This window comes from Hypanus sabinus, chromosome 4 (assembly GCF_030144855.1).
Source record: "Hypanus sabinus isolate sHypSab1 chromosome 4, sHypSab1.hap1, whole genome shotgun sequence".
Lineage (NCBI taxonomy): Eukaryota > Metazoa > Chordata > Chondrichthyes > Myliobatiformes > Dasyatidae > Hypanus > Hypanus sabinus.
The window spans coordinates 27070990-27093049 of NC_082709.1; the positions used below are offsets into that span (position 1 = coordinate 27070990).

Here is a 22060-nt window from a genome sequence, read left to right on the forward strand (position 1 = left end):
CTTGGCCCAAAACATTTATTAATTTCCGCAGATGCTACCTGACTGACTCGCTGTCCTTTGAGGATTTTGTGCGTTTTTCCCAGAGGTTGGGTAAGACTAGAAATAGAGGCCATGGGTTAAGGGTGAAAGGTGAAATATTGAAGGGGAACATGAGGGGAGAACACCTTCACTCAGAGGGTGGTGAGAGCGTGGAATAAGCTGCCAGTGGTGGATGTGGGTTCAATGTCAACACTTAAGAGAAATTTGTAAGAGTGAACATTTGGGTAAGATGGAGGATTTTGGAGGGACTGGGAAGAATAAATAGTTCAATGTGGACCAAATGGGCCAAAGTCTCTCTTTTTGTGCTGTAGAGTTCTACGACTCAATGATTAATATCCATATTGCCCGCTCATATCAGCTCCACTCTGCTCTTCTCCTATTCAAACTGATGCTCTTATCTGCACCATATTCAATTAAAGGAACTGCAGCAGGTTAACCACAACTCTAGACATCCCATCCGTTATGACTTTCATGTGTGACAAACCATAAAGCATTCAACAAGAGGGGTAAAGCAAACACACTATTACATAGGTACGTGTTTATGGAACAAATAACAGCCACTTTGGTCCTCATTGTCCACTCCAACTACCTCACCATCCTCACTGTCCACTCCAACTAGCTCCTTCTGATTTACTCTCTTACCATCATCATGTGCCATATCGTATGATATGGTCTTTAAAATTGTTTTTGGCAAATTTTTCTACAGAATTGGCTTGCCATTGCTGTCTTCTTGGCAGTGTCTTTACAAGATGTGCGACCCCAGCCATTATCAATACTCTTCAGAGATTGTCCGCCTGGCATCAGTGGTTGCATAACCAGGACGTGATATCCACCAGCTGTTCATACGACCATCCACCACCTGTTCCCGTGGCTTCGTATGACCCTGATCGGGGTGGGGGGGCCTAAACAGGTGCTACACCTTGCCCAAGGGTGACTTGCAGGCTCACGGAGGAAAGAACGCCTTACACTTCCTTTGATAGAAATGCACTGTATCTCCACCTGACTCTTACCATAGTCTATTTCAGGTTGACTACTCATCTTCAATTTCCCTCTTGTTTTGCAAAAGAACTTATCACAATCCAAAACTGTTTTACTGTCCACTCATCACCTTCAATCCACTTCCAATCACTCATTCTTCAATACACTTTTTCCTCCAATTCCTTCCGTTCAGCACAAAAAAATATACCCACCACTACTCTGTTCAAAATCTGCTGTCACCTAAAACATATCCAATTTTGTGCCTGTATTTGAAAATTGATATCAGACAATAATGGGGCAACTATTCATGCCAATGAACTTACAATGATCTCTCTATTTTTAACAATTAATGTTTTGCCATCATCCTAAATTGTGTCAAACTCATCTGAACTTGCTGCCAACAAACATCGTGGGCAAGCACGTGCACAAACATACAGACATTATAAGATGCAATTACTGTACTTTTTCTCATCATTTAAAACTATTTTAGCAGAACACGTTCAGGTTAATGATTAATCACCTGTAGAAAGTCATTATATTAAATACTGAGTTAGGGAAGATTCTCCAGTGAAATAATCCTCACCATTCTAGAGAGACTGGGGTGGCACGGTAGTGCAGAGGGTAGCACAACACTTTAGAGTACAGGTGACCAGGGTTCAATTCCTGCCACTGCCTGTAGGAGCTTGCACCTTCTTCCCGTTACCGTATGGCTTTCCTCCCACTGTCCAAAAGATGTACCAGCTGACAGGTTAATCGGTCATTGTAAATTGTCCAGTGATTAGGCTAGGGCAAAATTGGGGTATTGTAGGGTGGTGTGGCCCGATTCCGCTCTGTATCTCAATTAAAAATTATATTATAAATCTGGGTATTAAATAGGGCAATAGGATGGGATGGAGGAGCAGTGGGAAGCAGGGCTGGATAGGAGGAAAGACAGTGAGCTGTCATTTGCAGAATTCCAGAAACCGATGGTATGAAATTCAGTTGCACCCAATCACTCTTAGTCCACCAACTCCAGGCCAGAGCTGGAGACACAGCTGCTGTGACCTGGAGCATAAAACAAAGCACAGGAGTAACTCAGCCAGCTTGGCAGAATCTGCGAAAGCAGTGGGACAGTCAGCCTCGAGTATGAAAGAGGTGAGAGTGAGGGGCGAGGCAGGGCTGGGAGCTGATAGGTGCAACCGAGGAAGGAGAGGGCTGATGGGCGTAGTGGGTGGGATGTTGGTAGACAGCAGCTGGTGGATGACAGGCAGAGACAGAGAAGGAGAGAGAGAAAAAAAACCAAGAGGGCTGATGGAGGCAGGTTGGGTGAAGAGGAGGGTGGAGGCACAGACAGGGGCAGAGGCTTGAAGATGTTAAAAAGAGAGACACTAGGCACTACAGATGCTGGAATCTTGACAAGTAAGCAAGCCCCTGGTTTCATGCCATCTCAACCCTTGTTCCCACACCCACCTGCCTGTCCTCAGCCTTCTCCACTGCCAGGGAACAATGTTTCATATTCCGCCTGGGTAGTCAACGTCTGTGGTCTCAACAGCGACTTGTCCACTCTCAAATAACACCCCCATGATTCTTCTGCTCCCCTGATCCATTCAGGTTTTTTTGAACACCAGCCCTCCCCACCACCAAGTTGCATTCTCCCTTCCTTCACCTGGTTCCGTCTTCCTATCACCCACACACTTAACCGAGTGAGTCTCCTATCCACCCCCTCCCAATGGCTCATCATCCCTCCCTCATCTGACTCCATCTCACCTCCCTTACTTATATTCTATTGTCCATAGCTTCATGTGTCCACTTATGACTTTCCAGCCTTCATTTCCACCCCTCCCTACACCCCCCCAAGAAACCGGGCTCCATCTGCTCTCACCCCCCCTATATCTGTCTCGACCAGCAGCTACCTCCCAAATCCTCCCTCCCAGCTCCATCTGCCCATCTTTCTCCTCCCCACCCTGTTCCACATTGCATGCCCAAAACGGCCTCATTGCTCCCCCTCCAGACCAAGTCCTGATACAGGTTCTTGACCCAAAACCTCAACTACCTCTCGGCATCCACCGATGCCACCTGGCCTGCTCAGTTGCCCTAGCAGTTTGGTTTTATTTTGCTCCTGGCCACAACTGACTGCTGAACCAGTTAATGTTTGATTGAAGAGATTAAAAAAAAAACAGCGCCTTATGAATTTTAATAAAATAATTTTCAGCAAGAAAAGTGACAAATGAAATCTTCGTAAGCTGTTCCATTAATAATTAAACCGAACCCATACTGAGATTCACATGTTACATTCTGATATATACAAATGCAAAATTATCTTGCATTTTTTTTTAAGAACTATCACTAAAAGATCTCTGCCACAATTCTGCTATAGGAAGTGGTTAAAACAGGAACAAAACAACAGTATTGTTACAGAAAGAATACCAACATTTTTTTAGATCATTTGATATAAATCATGAAACACACTGGAAGAAATTGCTGCAAAGTTAACCATTCTGCTCCACACACTTAGCTGGCATACTCCCACATTAATTCAACTGGCACAAGTACTGTATTTTTTTTTTAACTTCTCAATATTGGTGAAATATAGACCAGGATGATCATTTTCATACAAATGTCAAATATTTATATATTGATTGAGATACAGTGCAGAATAGGCCTTTCCTGCCCTGCGAACCACTCTGCCCAACCCCCGATTTAACCCCAGACTAACCACGGGGCAATTCACAATGACCAATTAACCTACCAACTGGTACATCTTTGGACAGTGTGAGGAAACCGGAGCACCCGGAGGAAACCCTCTCAGTCATGGGAACAATGTACAAACTCCTTACACAGACAGTGGTGGGAATTGAACCCAGGTACTGGTATTGTAAAGCAATGTGTTAACCACTACACTACCATGCTGCTCAAAGCTACTTGAGGGAAGCTCAATTTCATAAATGACAATGAAAGTAAGTTCTTGTGGAACAACAACAGTAAAGGCAACTATGCCAAGTGGATTTTTAAAAAAATGTTACTTCTACTCAGGACACTGATGCATTAATGGCAGAAGAAAGGGTGGGGAAAGGAATTGATAAAATTAATTTAAATATTTCACCATCACATAGGCATCATAGTATTCAAGTTGGTGATTAAAGCTATACAGTATTAGATTCCTGCAGATATTCTCATTATTTCCCTGAGCTGCAGACCAGCAACTCGAGGACCAAAACAAAGGAGCTGGTTGTGGACTACAGGATGAATGGAGACAGGCAAACTCCTATTGACATCAATGGATCTGGAGTTGAGAGGGTGAACAGCTTTAAGTTCACCGAGGATCTCACATGGCCTGTTACATACCAGCTGTATGGTGAAAAAAGTACAACAGCGCCTCTTTCACTTCAGAAAGTTGAATAACTTTGGCATGAGTGCCCAAATCCTAAGGACTTTCTACAGGGGCACAATTGAGAGCATCCTGACTGGCTGCATCACTGCCTGGTATGGGAACTGTACCTCCCTCAATCGCAGGACTCTGCAGAGAGTGGTGCGGACAGCCCAGTGCATCTGTAGGTGTGAACTTCCCACTATTCAGAACATTTACAAAGATAGGTGTGTAAAAAGGGCCCGAAGGATCATTGGGGACCTGAGTCACCCCAACCACAAACTGTTCCGGCTGCTACCATCCAGGAAACGGTACCACAGCATAAAAGCCAGGACCAACAGACTCTGGGACAGCTTCTTCCACCAGGACATCAAACTGATTAATTCACGCTGATACAACTGTGTTTCTATGCTATATTGACTGACCTGTTGTATGTACTATTTATTACAAATAACTAAAAATTGCATCTTGCATAGTTAGAGACGTAATGTAAAGATTTTTACTCCTCATGTATGTGAACAATGTAAGAAATAAAGTCAATTCAATACCTATACTTTATTAGGAGTTTGAGGTGATTTGTTATATCACCAAAGTTTTTACAGATGTACGGTGGAGACCTTTCTGACAGGTGACATCACCACCTGATACGCAGGCTCTGATCTGCAAGGCCAAAGGAGGCTGCAGACTCAACCCTCCCCACCATTAAGGATATCTTCAAAGGATGTTGACATCCATCACCAAGGACCCTCACCACCCAGGGTATGCCCTCTTCTCATTACTATCACCCAAAAGGAACATGAATATCTACACTTGGGTGTTATAGGAACAGTTTCTTCCCCTCTGCCATCAGATTTCTGAACGGTCCATGAACACTAAACCGCTACTCCTTTTTAGTACTATCTATCCATTTATCTATTTATGTGACACAGTAGTTTTTATATCTTGCACTGTACTGCTGGCACAATTTCACAATGCACGTCAGTGATAATAAATCAGATTTTACTTAAGCTTATCAGGTTTCATTTTCACATAGGAATGTCCTCAATTACATGTTACTACCACTAGATGGCGACATCAACAGAACTGTCCATTAACAATGTAATCTGATCCCCAATTTACATTAAAGTTAATAACATCATCGATTTATCAGTTGGGTTCTGCCTCCACCCCACTCCAGTATCCATTCCCATGTGAACCTTCTGCTGATATTTACAATATGATTAAAAAAAACAAAACACGGAAGGTCTGTGGTGGCCAACCAGCAAGTGCCCTTTACTGGTCTTAGGATGAAATAAGATTCCCCACGCAAGAGGACAGCAATATTATAGAATAATTTTATTTTTCTTAAGTAAATTTTTGCTTGAGCCTTTGAGGCAAACTACTCAATCACACACGGTTGTTCAGTGCAGCTTGTGTCCTGAACATTTCATAGTTTTATTTTTGGTTTTAAAATCAGTGTTTTCACCTTATATTAACTTCAGTAGGGTTTTATTTTCAGATTTACAACAGATTTTTAGAAATCAAAGGAGCAAAGTTTCAGGGGATTAGTGTTAGAAAGTGGCAAAGGTAAATGATTAGCCATTATCAACAGCCCCAACCCACCCACACTGCCTGCATGTATGGAGAGGCACACTTATTCAGATTTAGAGATGTTTAACTTTTATAAATATACAAAGACATCAGGAAGGAATGAATTTTCAAAAATTGCTCAAGTTCATCAATGTTTCTGTCTAATGAGCAAACTGGGTTTAATTCTGATTTTCAGTCCAAAATCTAATTAAATTGCTTCTGGTGAAGGGTCATTACCTCTCTCCCCCCCCCCCCCCCCCCAGCTGACTGAGCATTTCCAACATTGCTATTTTCATTTCTAAATAAACCAACTATGTCTCTCCCTGTTAGTAGTGAAATGAATCTGCTGGAAGATAGTTTTGCTCTTTGGCTCTAGTGTCTGTAGTCTCTGATGGAACAGTTTACAACCACCATGAACCTTCGAACAGCAGATTTGAAATACAGGAACTGTTGGAAATATTTTTGCAAGATCTGGTGGAATATTAACAACTTAAAGGACTGCCGATCCGCCCCTTTGGCGAGTTGCTCGCTGGCGGAGATAATGAAGACGCTGCACAATGTGGAGGCTTATAACCTAGCGGCGACTGGCTGTCACGGTCGCTTTTCCTGCGATCGTAAGATCCTTTTGGACACCGTTAGAGTGGAATGCCGCAAGATTTATTGGCGCAGCGCAGGGGAGGGTGGCGGGGGAGCTACGTGACCTCGGTTGTAGGGAGGACTAGGCATCTGGCCGTGGTGTGGCCTGTTTACGGTTGCCATGGAGAGGTGCCGGGGCCAGTGTGGTGTGGCCTCCAGACTGAAGTCAGTGGTGCCCCTCCCCCAGCTGTTCCATTGGCTGAAGACAAGCTCTGTTGTGGTTGTCTGCAGATTTCAGCAGCACTGGATGGCTTGAGGTTGGTCTCTTATACGGAGTGGCTGTATCTTTCTATCTCATATGTGCGAAGTGTGCTTTCTGCTGTTGGTACTGTGTTTTGCACCTTGACCCTGGAGTAACGCTGTCTCGTTTGAGTATTCGTGCAGGCTGAATGACAATTAAACTTGAATGGAATCGAAGGGTGACATTTCTGGTCAATGATCTTCTGTCAGAACTGAAGAAACTTAAAAGCAAACATGCTCCAAGTACAGTCGGCCCTCCGTATCCGCGGGTTCCACATCCGTGGATTCAACCAACCATGGATCAAAAAGATTTGAAAAAAAATTCCAGAAAGTTCCAAAAAGCAAAGCTTGAGCACTACGCTGAATCCACGCAAATGAAGTGATGTGTAGGCATACCCTGCTGTAGCCTCCCGCCATTTCACAGATCCTCAGTCTCTCTCCAGCACTTGTTGTTTGAGCACCATTCGCCTCGTGTCTCTTTCATTTGCTACTTGTGTTGTGAGCGAGTGGAAGGAGCTTAAGGCTAGTAAGGGATGGCTGGCTAGCTATGTAAAGCGCTACAGCCTCAAGAACTTAAAGATCATGGGAGAATCGGGATCGGCCAATGCCAAGGCACCATCAGCATTCCCAGAAAAGCTACGATGGTTGCGTCTGTACTAAGTATGCACAGACTTTTTTCCTTGTCATTATTCCCTAAACTATAACAACTATTTACATAGTATTTACATTATATTAGGTATTATAAGCAATCTAGAGATGATATAAAGTATATGGGAGGATGTGCGTAGGTTATATGCAAATGCTACGCCATTTTATATAAGGGATTTGAGCATCCGTGGATTTTGGTTTCCGCGGGGGATGCCTGGAACCAATCTCCCGCGGATACCGAGGGACGACTGTACTTGAAGCAATTTAATAATTTCTGTATTTATGTTTTTGCAGCTTCTAAATGTTCTCTTATTCATCATAATGATCACAAGTGGTTTATGCCACACTAAAATTCCTGTGGCAATAGCTGGGCTCCTGTGGTTCTCTGCACCAGCTTTGTGAACTGAGGTCAAATCGCACCACTTGGAATTTATTTATTTTGAGATACAGTGCAGAGCAAGGCCTTCTGGCCCAATGAGCCGCACCGGCCGGCAACCGTAGGCTAAACGCAAAACGATTTACAATGACCAATTAACCTACTAACCAGTATCTCTTGAGAACGTGGAAAGAAGCTAGATCGCAGAGGAAACCCATGTGCTCATGGGAAGAACGTACACAGTTTCATACTGAAGACACTGGAATTGAATTCTGACGCTGTACATCGTGCTAGCCACTACGTTACCATGGAATCCAGCTTCACTCCACGCATGGACTGAAGTCAGATTCGCATGCCCACCATCACCTTGCCCGAATGCCTCCACTACTGTATGACTACTTGAGGCCCAAAGGTTCATTTTATTGTCAAAGTATTCATGCACAATACAACCCTGATACTCGTCTTCTCCAGAAAGCCACAAAATACAGGAAAACTGGGAGAGTTGTTGAAAGAAGACATTAACTCCAGCCAACACCCCTCCCCCCCCAGACTTGAAAAAGAAAAAGAAACAAACCCCACAATGCTCCAGCCCCTCCCTCGCATGAAAAACTTAGACTGTCCACAAGCAATACAGCAGCTGGGGCATCAAAAACCCAAAACCCCAACCCCTTCCCTTGCAAAAAAAATCAAGTTCCCAAGCCCCTCCCTTGCTAAAGAAACAGCGGCAATAACATCAAACCCCCAAGGAAAATGGAGTTGAGAGGTATAACAAGTCAGCCATGATGGAATGGCAGAGCAGACTCGATGGGCCAATGGCCTACTTATTCTCCTATGTTTTATGGTTTTATAGTCCATTACTGTTATGGTTCAGTTCATATGCAGCAGAAATTACCCTCCTTGTCTGTGTTACCTCCCAGACAACCTCACATCCTCACAATATAGAAACTTAAGTGGACCTTAAATCACTTTGTTTCCTGTTCACTAGTAACCAAGGACCTGTGCTGGCAAATTTCTTCTACACAGCCCCACATAAACATCCAAGAGAGATTTATGTTTTTGCTTTTCTGACATTGAGTTATCTAATTTTAATCACTTTCACTATTAACATTTATATCTCCAGTTACCAAAGCCCAAAGTTCTGAAATTCAGCCTTCACCAAACCTTTCAGAATTTTGACCCATCTGTTCCTTTTTTAAAGCCCAATGTTTTAACTAACATTTGTTTTAATTTTCTGTCTCAATATCCCTTCGTATGATTCAACAGCAAATCGTTTCATAATTTTCTGTGAAGCAATCTACATCTTTCTCCTGTATTACAAAGCACTACCTATCAGGATACCACAATTGCAACGCAGAGCCAAGTTGAATTTAAACGTCCCAACCAGCCAGACGCTTCTAAATTGTGGAAAATTTCATCAAGAGGGGAAAAAAAAATAAGAGACAAGTCTTGGCAGCTGAGATCAGCAAAATGTTAAGCATTACTTCAGTTAAAGGCCACTGCCTCAAGTGCAGACTGTGTGACACAGTACTTCAGTTCAAGTAGCAGAGCTGCTGGAGTTGCTGCTTCACAGTTCTAACAACTTGGGTTTGATCTTAACCTCTCAAACCGTATGCATATATTCCCGTGACCACTCCAGTTTCCTCCCACATCTTAAAGAAACGAAGCCTGATTGGTTAATTGGCTACTTTATGATCGTCCCTCATGCGGGGAGAACCAGATGGGATTATGTGGACTAGAGGTCACAGAGACATTTAGTGGGAGAATGGAGTTGCTCTCCCCCAAGAGGACCAAAACCTATTTGAAAGCTTTGGAGACCTGTGTGCCTCAATGACCCAGAGAGCGATGCTGCCTAGAGTCAGGATCTTGTGCTTTGGCTTTTGGTAGGGTCACCCATGCCAAACAGGTGGAATAGTTGAGGCCAGACTAAGAGTGATTGACCTGTCCTCCAGGTACGGGGGTTCAGCACAGCACTAACAACCCAATTGTTACGGAAACAGTAATGAAGAATCATTCTACAGCTGTGTGTGATGGTTCTCCTGATTCTCCACCTGAGGTTTGATTGGTTGACAGGAGTCAAAACAGAGAGGAAGCTACGAGCGTTATGAAGGAAGCCCTGAACACTGCCAAGACCAAGACCAAAATTGATTGGCATGTACAAGCTAGCACAAACAGCTGACAGAGAACAACTTTGCCAAGCTGTTGTCATTCCACACCAGGAGGCAACATCCTCCGTATTTTCTGGCCAAGGAAGATTTCTAACTACATGATGAAGGAAGAGCAGTCGATGTAGTGTATATGGATTTCAGCAAAGCATTTGATAAGGTACCCCATGCAAGGCTTATTGAGAAAGTAAGGAAGCGTGGCATCCAAAGAGACATTGCTTTGTGGATCCAGAACCGGCTTGCCCGCAGAAACCAAAGAGTGGTTGTAGACAGGTCATATTCTGCATGGAGGTCAGTGACCAGTGGTGTGCCTCAGGGATCTGTTCTGGGACCCTTACTCTTCCTGATTTTTATAAATGATCTGGATGAGGGATGGGTTAGTAAGTTTGCTGATGACACGCAGGTTGGAGGTGTTGTGGATAACGTGGAGGGCTGTCAGAGGTTACAATGGGACATTGACAGGATGCAAAACTGGGCTGAGAAGTGACAGATGGAGTTCAACCCAGATAAGGGTGAAGTGGTTCAATTTGGTAGATCAAATATGTTGACAGAATATAGTATTAATAGTAAGACTCTTGGCAGTGTGGAGGATCAGAGGGATCTTGGGGTCCGAGTCCATAGGACACTCAAAGCTGCTGCACAGGTTGACTGTGTGGTTATGAAGTGCTTATGGTGTATTGGCCTTCATCAATCATAGGATTGAGTTTAAGAGCCGAGAGGTAATGTTGCAGCTATATAGGACCCTGGTCAGACCCCACTCGGAGTACTGTGCTCAGTTCTGGTCTCCTCACCACAGGAATGATGTGTAAGCCATAGAAAGGGTGCAGAGGAGACTTACAAGGATGTTGCCTGGATTGGGGAGCATGCCTTATGAGAATAGGTTGAGTGAACTCGGCCTTTTCTCCCTGGAGCGATGGAAGATGAGAGGTGACCTGATAGAGGTGTATAAGATGATGAGAGGCATTGATCGTGTGGATAGTCAGGGGCTTTTTCCCAGGGCTGAAATGGTTGCCACAAGAGGACACAGGTTTAAGATGCCGGGGAGTAGGTACAGAGGAGATGTCAAGGGTAAGTTTTTACTCAGAGAGTGGTGAGTGCGTGGAATGGGCTGCCGGCAACGGTGGTGAAGGTGGATACAATAGGGTCTTTTAAGAGACTTTTAGATAGGTACATGGAGCTTAGAAAAATAGAGGACTATGGGTAACCATAGGTAATTTCTAAGGTAGGGACATGTTCAGCACAATTTTGTGGGCCTAACTGTATTGTGCTGTAGGTTTTCTATGTTTCAAACCCTACTCCTTCAGTGTCAAGAAGAGGACATGGCCATAAGCATCATGAGGAAATGTAGGAAGTGGATTAGGCAAGTCATGAGAAGAGAGGCCAACTCCAACACCTAGACAGCACTTCATTGGACGCCTGAAGGGTGGAAGACCAACAACAACTTGGTGCTGTACCTTCGAGGCAGAAGTGAGGATCCTGAACCATCTCTGCGGCACAGTAGAGAAGATGGTCAAGATGTAAGACCTTAATTGCTGCCCTTACGGGCAATAGGTAAGGAGTTGCTGTGAGCAGGCATAGTCATGAAGGGTCAGATGGCCTCCTTCTATGACGTAAGCACGAATGGAAGAGTGCTGTCAGAATCTTAATCTGGACTGCCAACCCCAAAAAGAGCTGTGAAATCTCAGTCACTGTGTAAACTTAAAACACAAAATGTCAATATAATTTCCAGATGTTAATGAATCAAACGATATGTAAACAGTGCTAGAAAATGGGGCCAAGTTGGAAGATAAGCCATGATCTTAATGAACGAAATAGCACAGTCAAAGGACGGGTTGGCCTAACTCCTAGCTCCTATTTCTTTTGTTTTCATCAACTAACACTTTGGCACATCACTAAAACCAGCTTCCCCTCCATGGGTCTGTCTGTGCTTCAAGGCAGCCAGCATAATCAAATACCCCTCCCACTCCAGTCATTCTCTCTCTTCCAACTCCCACTGGGCAGAAGATACAAAAATCTGAAATCGTATACCAACAGGCTCAAGTACAGCTTCTATCCCACTGATGAACAGACCTCATGTATGATAAAATTGACTCTGACCTAATAATCTACCTTGTCATGGTCTAGAACTCTATTGCCTGCCTGAACTATGCTCCTTATAACTGTAACACAACATTTTACATTATTGGTTTCCCCCTATACTACCTCTAGGTAGTAAAATAAAGAAACTACCTGTATGAATTGCATAGGCATACGACGTTTTTCGATGCACCTCAGTACATGTGACAATAATAAACCAATTTAATTTGCATTTCCTACTGATCACAACTTCTTGCTCTCCTAAACTGGTGGATCTATATTTCTCCACAAGAATGATAACTTGGAGCAGGGGTTCTCAATCCAAGGTCCACAGGCCCCTTGCTTAATGGTATTGGCCATGGCATAAAAGAGTTTGGGAACCTCTGACTTTACTGCTGTAACTTCACTGACAGACGTGGGCAAACAGTGCCAGACTGGGATGTGTACAAGATCATAAAGGAATAAAATTTCAGGACAAATCTGCTAGTCCTGTACTTTAACAAGGGTCTCTGTTCCAAATAACTTTCTGGAGCTACCATTAGAGGTTTTGTGAAGCTCTTCATGCCATGACTATACAAGAAGATTAACTACAAGGTTTACTGATAGAAGTGAAATCTTTACAGGCCGCTTTCCAAAGGCTTGGGTTATAACGTAACAGAATGCTTATGTAGTAAATATGATAACATTTTAATTGAATTGAATTTATTTCTTACATCACTCACATGAGTAAAAATCTTTACATTATGTCTCTGTCTAAATGTGAAATTTATAGTAATTTGTAATAAATAACAGAACAAGCTTATTATCGTAAACCAAAATATACTTTCATCTCTGAGTCATTTTTACCTGTGAAAATGTTGGAGGAGGGGGGGCTGGAGGAGGAGGAGGAGGAGGAGGAGGCATCTTTCAGTATTCAGCAGGAAAGTGAGATAACCGTTCAAAATCCTACGGAATAATTAGAAACAAATTGTTAGAAACATCATTTTAATGTATAAGTCGACTAAAACATTACAAATATTTCTATTTTGCTCTTTCTACAAGTGCAGTCTGACTCACCATGTATTTCCAGAACTTCCTGATTGTATATAAGAATACGAAAGTCAGTGCTTCAACCATTTATGCTCAGTGTACATTGGAATATACAGTCTGATTTAACATATACACATAACCCTGATGCTGAGGATCGGCTGTATACCATTGAAAATAACAACTTTAATATCCAATTAGGAATGAAAATTACATAATGAACTATTGTATGTGAATAAAGACTGTCATGTTCCGTCTGTCACTGCTTTAAGGCTATGACTACTTTCTGGTTGCAACATGTTTGAAGAAAATTGTAGACACAATCAATGAACAAACTGCAAGTCTGTAAATTCCATAATTGATTTCATTAGATATTTATAACCTACTGAACATCCACACTTGACACTGATAATGAAGATAGTAAAAAAAAATCAAGACTCATTAAAAATGACAAAATCACTGAGGACAAAGAGTATTTAAATTAAAACCAGTCTGTGAAGTTTGCAATTAATTATGGCAAGTCTGAGCATGACAGAAAATAAAAGTAGCTCATTCAAATGCAGGCACATAAATTTAAAAATATCAAGGCAAAATAATTACTGAAATGGTAGACAACACATAATGGCAGATCAGTCAGAAATTATGCTGGTTAGGTCATGGAGTGGGAGCCTTTCAAGTCACACATTGAAAAAAGTTTCTTTTATGGTCAGATAATAGTGATAGAAAAGTACAGCACAGAAACAGGCCACCTAGTCCATGCTGAATCATTTAAAACAGACTACTCCCACTGACCTGCACCAGGACCACAGCCCTCCATACCCCTACCATCCACGTACTTATCCAAACTGCTCTTAAACTTTGAAATTGAGCTTGCATGCGCTACTTATGATGGCAGCTCACTGCACACTCTCTCAGCTCTCTGACTGAAGACAATTCCCCTCAAGTTTCCTTTAAACTTTTCACCTTTCACTCTTAATCCATGACCTCTGGATGTAGTCCCACCCAACCTCAGTGGAAAAAGCCTGTCTGCAATTTCCCTATCTATACGGTTCATAATTTTGTATATCTTTATCAAATCTCTTCTCAGTCTTCTATGTTCTAAGAAATAAAGTCCTCACCTATTCAATCTTTTCTTATAAGTTAGGTCCTCTAGTACTCTGTGTACTCCTCCAACCTCATTTACATCTTTCCTGTAGGCTGGTGACCAAAACTGCACACAATACTCCAAATTAGGCCTCACTAATGTCTTATACAACTTAAACATGACATTCCATCTCCTGTACTCAATATTTTGATTGATGAAGACCAATGTGCCTTACACACTCCTCAGTGCCCTACCATTCACTGTGTCAGGCCCACCCTGGTTGGTCCTACCGAAGTGTAAAACCTTGCACTTGTCTGCATTAAATTCTTCCGCCATTTTTCAGCCCATTTTTTCAGCTGGTCCAGATTCCACTGCAAACCACGATAGCCTTCTTCTCTGTCTGATACACCCCATATTTTGGTGTCATCTGCAAATTTACTGGTCCAGTTAACCACATCATCATCCAAATCATTATATACTGTACAGTAGACGACAAACAACAATGGACCCAGTACCAATTCCTGCAGCACTCCACTAGTCACAGGCCTCTAGTCGGAGAGGCAACCATCTGCTACCACTCTCTGGCTTTTCCCACAAAGCCAATGTCTAATCCAATTTAGTACCTCACCTTAAAGGCCGAGCAACTGTACATTCTAGATCAACCTCCCACGTGGAACCTTGTCAAGTGCCTTGCTAAAGTCTATGTAGACTGCCATGTCCTCATCAACTTTCCCGATAACTTCCTCGAAAAACTCTATAAGAATGATTAGACATGACCCACAACACACAAAACCATGCTGACCATCCTTAATCAGTCCATGTCTTCCAAATACTTAAATATCTGGTCCTTTAGAATACTTTCCAATAACCTTCGCACTACTGATGTCAGGCTCACTGGCCTACAACTTCCTGGTTTATATTTAGAGCCTTCCTTGAACAGCAGAACAACATTGGCTTTCCTCCAATGCTCTGGTACCTCCCCTGTCGCTAAAGATGTTTTAAATATCTCTGCTTGGGTCCTGACAGTTTGCCTCCCACAGGGTCTGAGGGAACACCTTGTCAGGCCCTGGGGTCTTATCCATCCTAATTTGCCTCAGGACAGTAAACACCTCCTCCTCCTCCTCTGTAATCTCTATGGGTTCCATGAAGTTGATGCTGCTTTGCCTCACTTCTGTAGACTCTGTGTCTGCCTCCCAAGTAAATACAGATGCAAAAACATTAAATACAATCTCGCCCACCTCTTTTGGCTCCATACATTCTGATCTTTCAGAGGACCAATTTTATCCCTTGCAATCCTCTTACTTCAACATTTCTGTAGAATCCCCGAGGAATCTCCTTCACCTTGTCTGCTGGGGCAATCTCATGCCTTCTTTTAACCCTACTGATTTCTTTCTTTAGTGTTCACTCGCAATTTTTACACTCCATAAGTGCCTCATTTGTCCCTACCAGCCTGTACCTGCTATACACTTCCTTTTTATTCTTAACCAGGGCCTCAATGTTTCCTGAAAGCCAAGGTTCCTCACATCTGCTGTCTTTATTTTTTTATTGACAGGCACAAGCTTTGCACTCACAAAATTTCACTTTGGAAGGCCTCCCAAGTACACTTTTGCCAGAAAACAACCTATCCCAATCCACACTTGCCAATTCCTTTCTGATACCATCAAAATTGGGTCTCTCTCCAATTTAGAATCTCAGCTGGTGGACCAGACCAATCTTTTTCCATATTTACTTTGGAACTGATGGCACACTGAAATGGAGAGCTTGGGCTCGGATGCTTGGAATGAGGCCACAGATGAATGGAAAAAGATCTTGTTAGAAGAAAGGCTGATACACTGCAGACTGAAAAGTTCCGATAGAATATTTAAATGAATTTGAGTGACGTGGAGCATTGGTGAAAGTGGCACAGAATGATTGGGAGACTCTCAGTAATGGTAGTATGGCTGATTGTAAAGAAGTCTTCAATTGTGCAGGAGGTGACAGACAATTGACTTGCTCATGCAGCAATAATTATGAAGCAAACTGGTGGCAGCAATAGTCTTAACTAAATTTAACATTCCGATTCTGTAGCATTGTAACTCTGCAGGGGAAGACAATAATAGGTAAAGGCTCATATGTTGATTGGCACTCATTAAAACCTTAATGGTTTCTCTGATCTCATCACCAAACAGATCTCATTCCAACATACTGTGAAACCCTGCCACAACACAGAATTTAGGGAATGCCTATTTTGTCATTTAATAATCTATGCATTTGTATATTCAACAAAACTTCCTTCACAACTGTAAACAAAAGAAATACATTTTGGTGTCCCAAGTTTGTGCTCATAATCACTCAGACCGACCACCAGATATATATATAAATACTCAAAGGGGTTCCTCCCGTGGGGTTGTGACACAATTGTAAGTACTGCAAAAGTTACCTGCTATACTTAAAATGTTAAAGTAATTATAGCTATAGAAATAGTAGCTAATCATTTATTGCTGCATTTGTGTTTGAAAAGTATAAAATGGCTCTGCTGAGTGTGAGGAAAGAAGACACAGATTCTCCAGAAGATTTGCTATGTTAAATATAGACCTTTGCCACTCTTATCTGCAGTCTCTGTGTACTTTACTCACAATAGCAATGACCGTCCCTTAACTTTTTCCTTCATTAGTAGACACAACTTGGGTCTCCCTCCTGACCTTACCCTTCCAGGCAGAACAAGCATTACACCTGTCCCCTACACCTCCTCCCTCACTTCCATTCAGGGCCCCAACAGTCCTTCCAGGTGAGGCAACACTTCACCTGTGAGTCTGTTGTGGTTATCTATTGTGTCCAGTGCTTCCGGTGTGGTCTCCTGTATAGTGGTGAGACCCAGTGTAGATTGGGAGACCGCTTCACCGAGCACCTACACTCTGCCCGCCAGAAAGAGTGGTAACTCCCTGTGGCTACCCATTTTAACTCCACTCCTGACATGTCACGTTGTAGGAGCAACACCTCAAGTTCTGCATGGGTAAACTCCAACCTGGTGGCACCAACATCGATTTCTTGAACTGCCGGTCATGTACCCCATTAGCCCCCTCACCATTCCCTTTTCCCATTTCCCTCTCTCACCTTATCCCCCATACCTGCCCATCCCCTCCCTCTGGTCTCCTCCTCCTTTTCTTTCTTCCACTGCCTTCTTGTCCTCTCCTATCAGATTCCCCCTTCCCAAACCCCAGATTTCATGCACCAATCAACTTCCCAGCTCTTTACTTCACCCCTCCTCCCTCTACTTTCACCCATCACCTTGTGTCTCTTCCTCCCCTCCCCCACCTTACTCTGACTCCTTTTCTCTTTTCTCCAGTCCTGCCGAAGGGTCTTGGCCTGAAACATCGACTGTTCTCTTTTCCATGGATGCTGCCTGGCCTGCTGAGCTCCTCCAGCACTTTGTGTGTGTTGCTTGAAATTCCACCATCCGCAGATTTTCTCCTGTTTGTGTTACATCTACAAAGTTGGCCAACACCAGTTCTGAGATTATCCTGTTTATTCTTCAGTTGATCAGAAAATAAATGTCCCAAAACCATTTAAAGTAAAATTCAAAAACTTTGGACAATAATTCCATTTCACAATGAAGATTGCAAAATGCACGTTTTCAACCAGCATTCTTCATGCGGGATTGCATAAACTATTTCTTTAAATATTAACATGAACATTGAATAGTTTGGCCTAGTAGATTAATTATTTAATGCTGAAGATAAACCAGCAAGGAAAGGAAAGAGGGAGAGTTGTGACTTACTATGAGAAAGCTGCTGAAAACTATATTCGGAGTAAACAAGTAGCTGAACAAATACGCAGTGTATAGACTCAACGTAAACCACAGTCAGGAACACTTAATTGAATTCCTTTTGAGCCAATGACTAACAAATAGGAATAAGCAGTTGTACGCATGTTGTCTTTGCCAACTTCTCATTTAATTAGAAGATTATGATACGTATATAAAGGGCAACTCAGATCAAAGGTGATCCTTGTGATTTGCTAAATGGTTGGGAGTGAGGCAGGAAACGCATGAGAAGGTAAGGAAAAACACTTGGATTGTGACAAATCATGTCTCTTCCTAATGAAAGAAGAGGGAAATACACAAAATTTAGCATTTTCACCAAATTAGCAAGGAAATTTAAGTTATCGGTTGGAGCAGGACGTTACATATAATCAAGTGACGTGATTGAGCACAATAGCAAGTAAATTCAATATCAAAAGTTCTAAGTTCAAACTAACTTTATTACCAAAGTACATTTACAACCCTGAGGTTCATTTTCTTAAAGGCATACACAAAAATCCTTAAAAGAATAAGTATAACAGAATCAATGAAAGAACACACCAACCTGGGCGTTCAACCAGTGTACAATACACTGTGCAAATACAAAAAGAAAGAAATAATAATAAATAAATAAATAATAAACCACAGGGCTAACAACCCTGATTGGTAAAAATAACTGTTGCAGGAACAGCAATGAAGAATCCTTCTACAGCCATGCGTGACGGTATTCCCGAGTCTCCACCCGGGACTTTCATGACTAAACCTGAGCTAGTGACATGATGAAGGAATACTGTCAGAGACAGAGGATATTCACTGATTCCCTAAATGCCAGTGGTGTAACAGGCAATAGGTACGGTAAACAATAAAAAATGGAGAACATAAATGAAGAATCCTTGAAAGCAAGTCCATTGGTTCTGGGAACATTTCAATGATGGGACATGTGAAGTTGAGAGAAGTTATCCCCTTTGGTTTAAGAGCCTGATAGTTGAGGGGTAATAACTGTTTCTGAATGTGGTGGTATGAATCCTGAGGCTCCTGTACCTTTTTACTGATGGCAGAAGTGAGGAGAGAGCAGGCATGTCCTGGCTGGTGGAGATTCCTGATGATGGTTGCTGCTTTCCTGCAATAGCATTTCATGTAAGTGTGTTCAATGGTGGCGAGGGCTTTACCCATGATGGACTGGGCCATATCCACTACTTTTTGTACCATTTTCCATTCACGGACATCGGCGATTCCACACCAGGCTGTGAAGCAGCCAATCAATATATTCTGCACAAAAAATCTTGTCAAAGTTTTAGAAGTCATGCTAAACCTTCACAAACTCCTAAGAAAGTAGAGGTGCTATTGTGCTTTCTGCATAATGCACTTATGTGCTGGGCACAGGACAGATCCTCTGGAATAATTACACTGAAAAATTTTAAGTTGCTGACCCTCTGATTCAAAGACAGATAAATCAAAGATCAAAAGATAAATAAATCAAAATATTCCCTAATAATGGAAGATTGGGGACTGTAAAGGAGCAAAGGTTGTATGGACATGCATGCTAATAAAATACCAGACACAAAAAGAAATGAAAAGTGTTGGCTAACAAAATGCTGACCTTCCTCTAAAATGGAATGAAACATGGAGAGAAATAGAGAAGTTTGAAACCTAAAATATCTTGAGGAGTTTTTGACAGGGTGGATGTGGGGAGAGCATTTCCTCTCTCTTTTCACACATTGGCTTTGCGAATTCTCGTTCTTAACGAACAGCGGAATTAAGTCTTTGAATATTCTTCAAGGCAGAAGAAGATGAATTCTTGTTAAGTGGTTAAGAGGCTAGTGGGTAGAGAAGAAAGCAAAGTCCAGGTTATAATCACATTAAATGGTGGAGCAGGCTCAATGAACTGAGTGGCCTACATTATTCATAATTTGTTTGTTCATATGTTTTGTATGGAAGCTCAGTTAAACCCTAACAAGGCCTTTGACCAGGTGCAACCCATTAGGCTGCTGAACAAGATAAACAGCCCATGGCTTTAAAGGAAAGATACCAGCATGGACGACAGAAAATTGGTTGACTGGCAGAAGGCAATGAGGAGGAATAAAAATGGCCTTTGCTGGTTGGCTGCTGGTTTGCAGGGGCCGGTATTGTGACTTCTTCTCACGTTATGTGTAAATGATCTGGATGATGGAATTGAGGGAAGGTGGGGAGGCAGGTACTGTCCGTGAAGCAAGGAGCCTGCAGAAGGACTTGGACAGATTTGGAGAATGTGCGAAGAAGTGAGGGAATATTGTATTGGGAAGTGTATGATCGTGCACTTTGGTAGAAGGAGTAAAGACAAATTTTTTTTTACAAAAATGGGTAGCAAATTCTGAAGTCAGAGGAGCAAAGGGTCTTGGGTGTCCTCTTACAGGATTACCAAATAGTTAATTTGCAGGTCAAGTCACTTGCAAGGAAGGCAAATGCAATGTTGGCATCCATTTTAAGAGGACTAGAATATAAAAGTAAGAATCTAAAGCTAAAGCTTTATAAGGCACTGGTCAGAGCACACTTGGAGCTTTGTGAGTAGTTTAGGGCACCGTATTTAAGAATGGATGGGCTGATATTGGAGGGGTCCAGAAGAGGCTCAAGATAATGATACCAGAAATGAAAGGGTTAACATATGAGAAGGGTCTGGGCCTGTGCTTGCAGTTCAGAAGGAGGGGTTTGGGGGATCCCACTGAAATCTATCAAACGTTGAAAGGCTTAGATAAAGTATATGTGGAGAGGATGTTTCTAAAGGCGGGAGAGTCTAGAATCAAAGGACACAGCTTCAGAATAAAAGAAAGCCCCTTTAGAACTGAAATGAGGAGGAATTTATTTAGCTGGAGGGTGGTGAATCTGCTGAATTCATTGACCAGATGGCTGGGAAGGCCACATCATTGGGTATCTTTGCAGTGTAAGTTGATAGATTCTTGATTATTAAGGATGTCAAAAGTTACAAGGACAATGGGGTTGAGAGGGAAAATAAACCAGTCATGATCAAATGTGGAGACTTGGTAGGCCGAATGGCCTAATTCTGCTCCTATGTCTTTTAATCTTGTAATGGCCTTCAGCAAATAAGATACAGGCTTGTCAAAATGGAACTGATGCCAAAACAATTCACATGCACAGCTGGGACCCAAGAACTTAGCGCTCAGAAAATTCTGTTCTGAGTGAAAGCATTAGGATAATTAAGAGATTAATCCAAATGGTAAATTTTATTCATTGACAGAATTCAGAGGTAGGTCATTCCATTTCATCAACACAAAGGTTATGAAATAATTGATACTTTAAATAAATGTTGCAGATGCCAGATCAAGTCTGAGATATGAAGTTTGGTTCAACAAAAATATAAAAGAATAATGTTCAATAGTGAGGTGAACAGCAAGTGTGTAAATAAATAAGGAGGCACCATGATCCAGCTGGAAGCTCCAATGTGCTCTTTAAAAGAATAATTTTTTAACATGTATCTGCTTCCTGAGATGCTGCGGTTCTTCTGGTGATGGTACTCCAGTAGAAAGGAACTTCAGCTTTTAGACCCAACAATTTACTTTCTAACCACTTGCTGCTTTTGGTGGCCTTGATAGTAGAAATCATTAGTTTGAGAGGTCCATTGCAAAAACTGAGCCAAGAAACTGCTATACATTTGAAACCATTTGATGATAAATATGGATGACAGTGTGCCAGGCAACCACATTACTTTGTCCTCAATGATACTGAGCTTCTGGTTTGTTATTGGACTTTCACTAATCAAAGTAAGAGAAGGACATTCCATCATACTTCTCACACGTGCCTCGTAGATGGTGGAAAGACCTCGAGTTATCGGGGCGCAAGTAGTTTGCCACAGGATACCTAGCCTCAAAAGCTACTGTAGCTCTGATATCTGTGTGTCTGGTTCAGATGAGTTTCTTCTGCTCAATGGTGACCCCCTAGGATGCCAACAGTCTGAGGCTCAATGACACAAAGCCATTGAATGCCAAAGGCAGGTAGTTACACATCAAACTGTGCCCAAGCATTTGTGTTAGTATCACTGCACACATACGAGGACTCTCTGCTGAGATTTCCACATGCAAATGAATATTGCGCATTTAACAAACATCTT

At 42.3% G+C, this 22060-nt stretch overlaps 1 protein-coding gene and 1 long non-coding RNA gene across 2 annotated transcripts in view; one reads left to right on the plus strand and one right to left on the minus strand.

Moving 5' to 3' along the window:
* LOC132392596 (WAS/WASL-interacting protein family member 1-like) overlaps positions 1–22060 on the minus strand; it is a 131828-nt gene that overhangs the window by 26720 nt on the left and 83048 nt on the right. Inside the window, exon 2 of the mRNA XM_059966693.1 lies at positions 12917–13015. Within this exon, the coding sequence (XP_059822676.1) occupies positions 12917–12973 (57 nt within the window). The 5' untranslated portion in view covers positions 12974–13015. The remainder of the gene's footprint in view (positions 1–12916; positions 13016–22060) is intronic.
* Positions 17952–22060, plus strand: part of LOC132392600 (uncharacterized) — an 84834-nt gene continuing 80725 nt past the window's right edge. The window contains exon 1 of the long non-coding RNA XR_009511588.1: positions 17952–18214. This is a non-coding gene — a long non-coding RNA (uncharacterized LOC132392600). The remainder of the gene's footprint in view (positions 18215–22060) is intronic.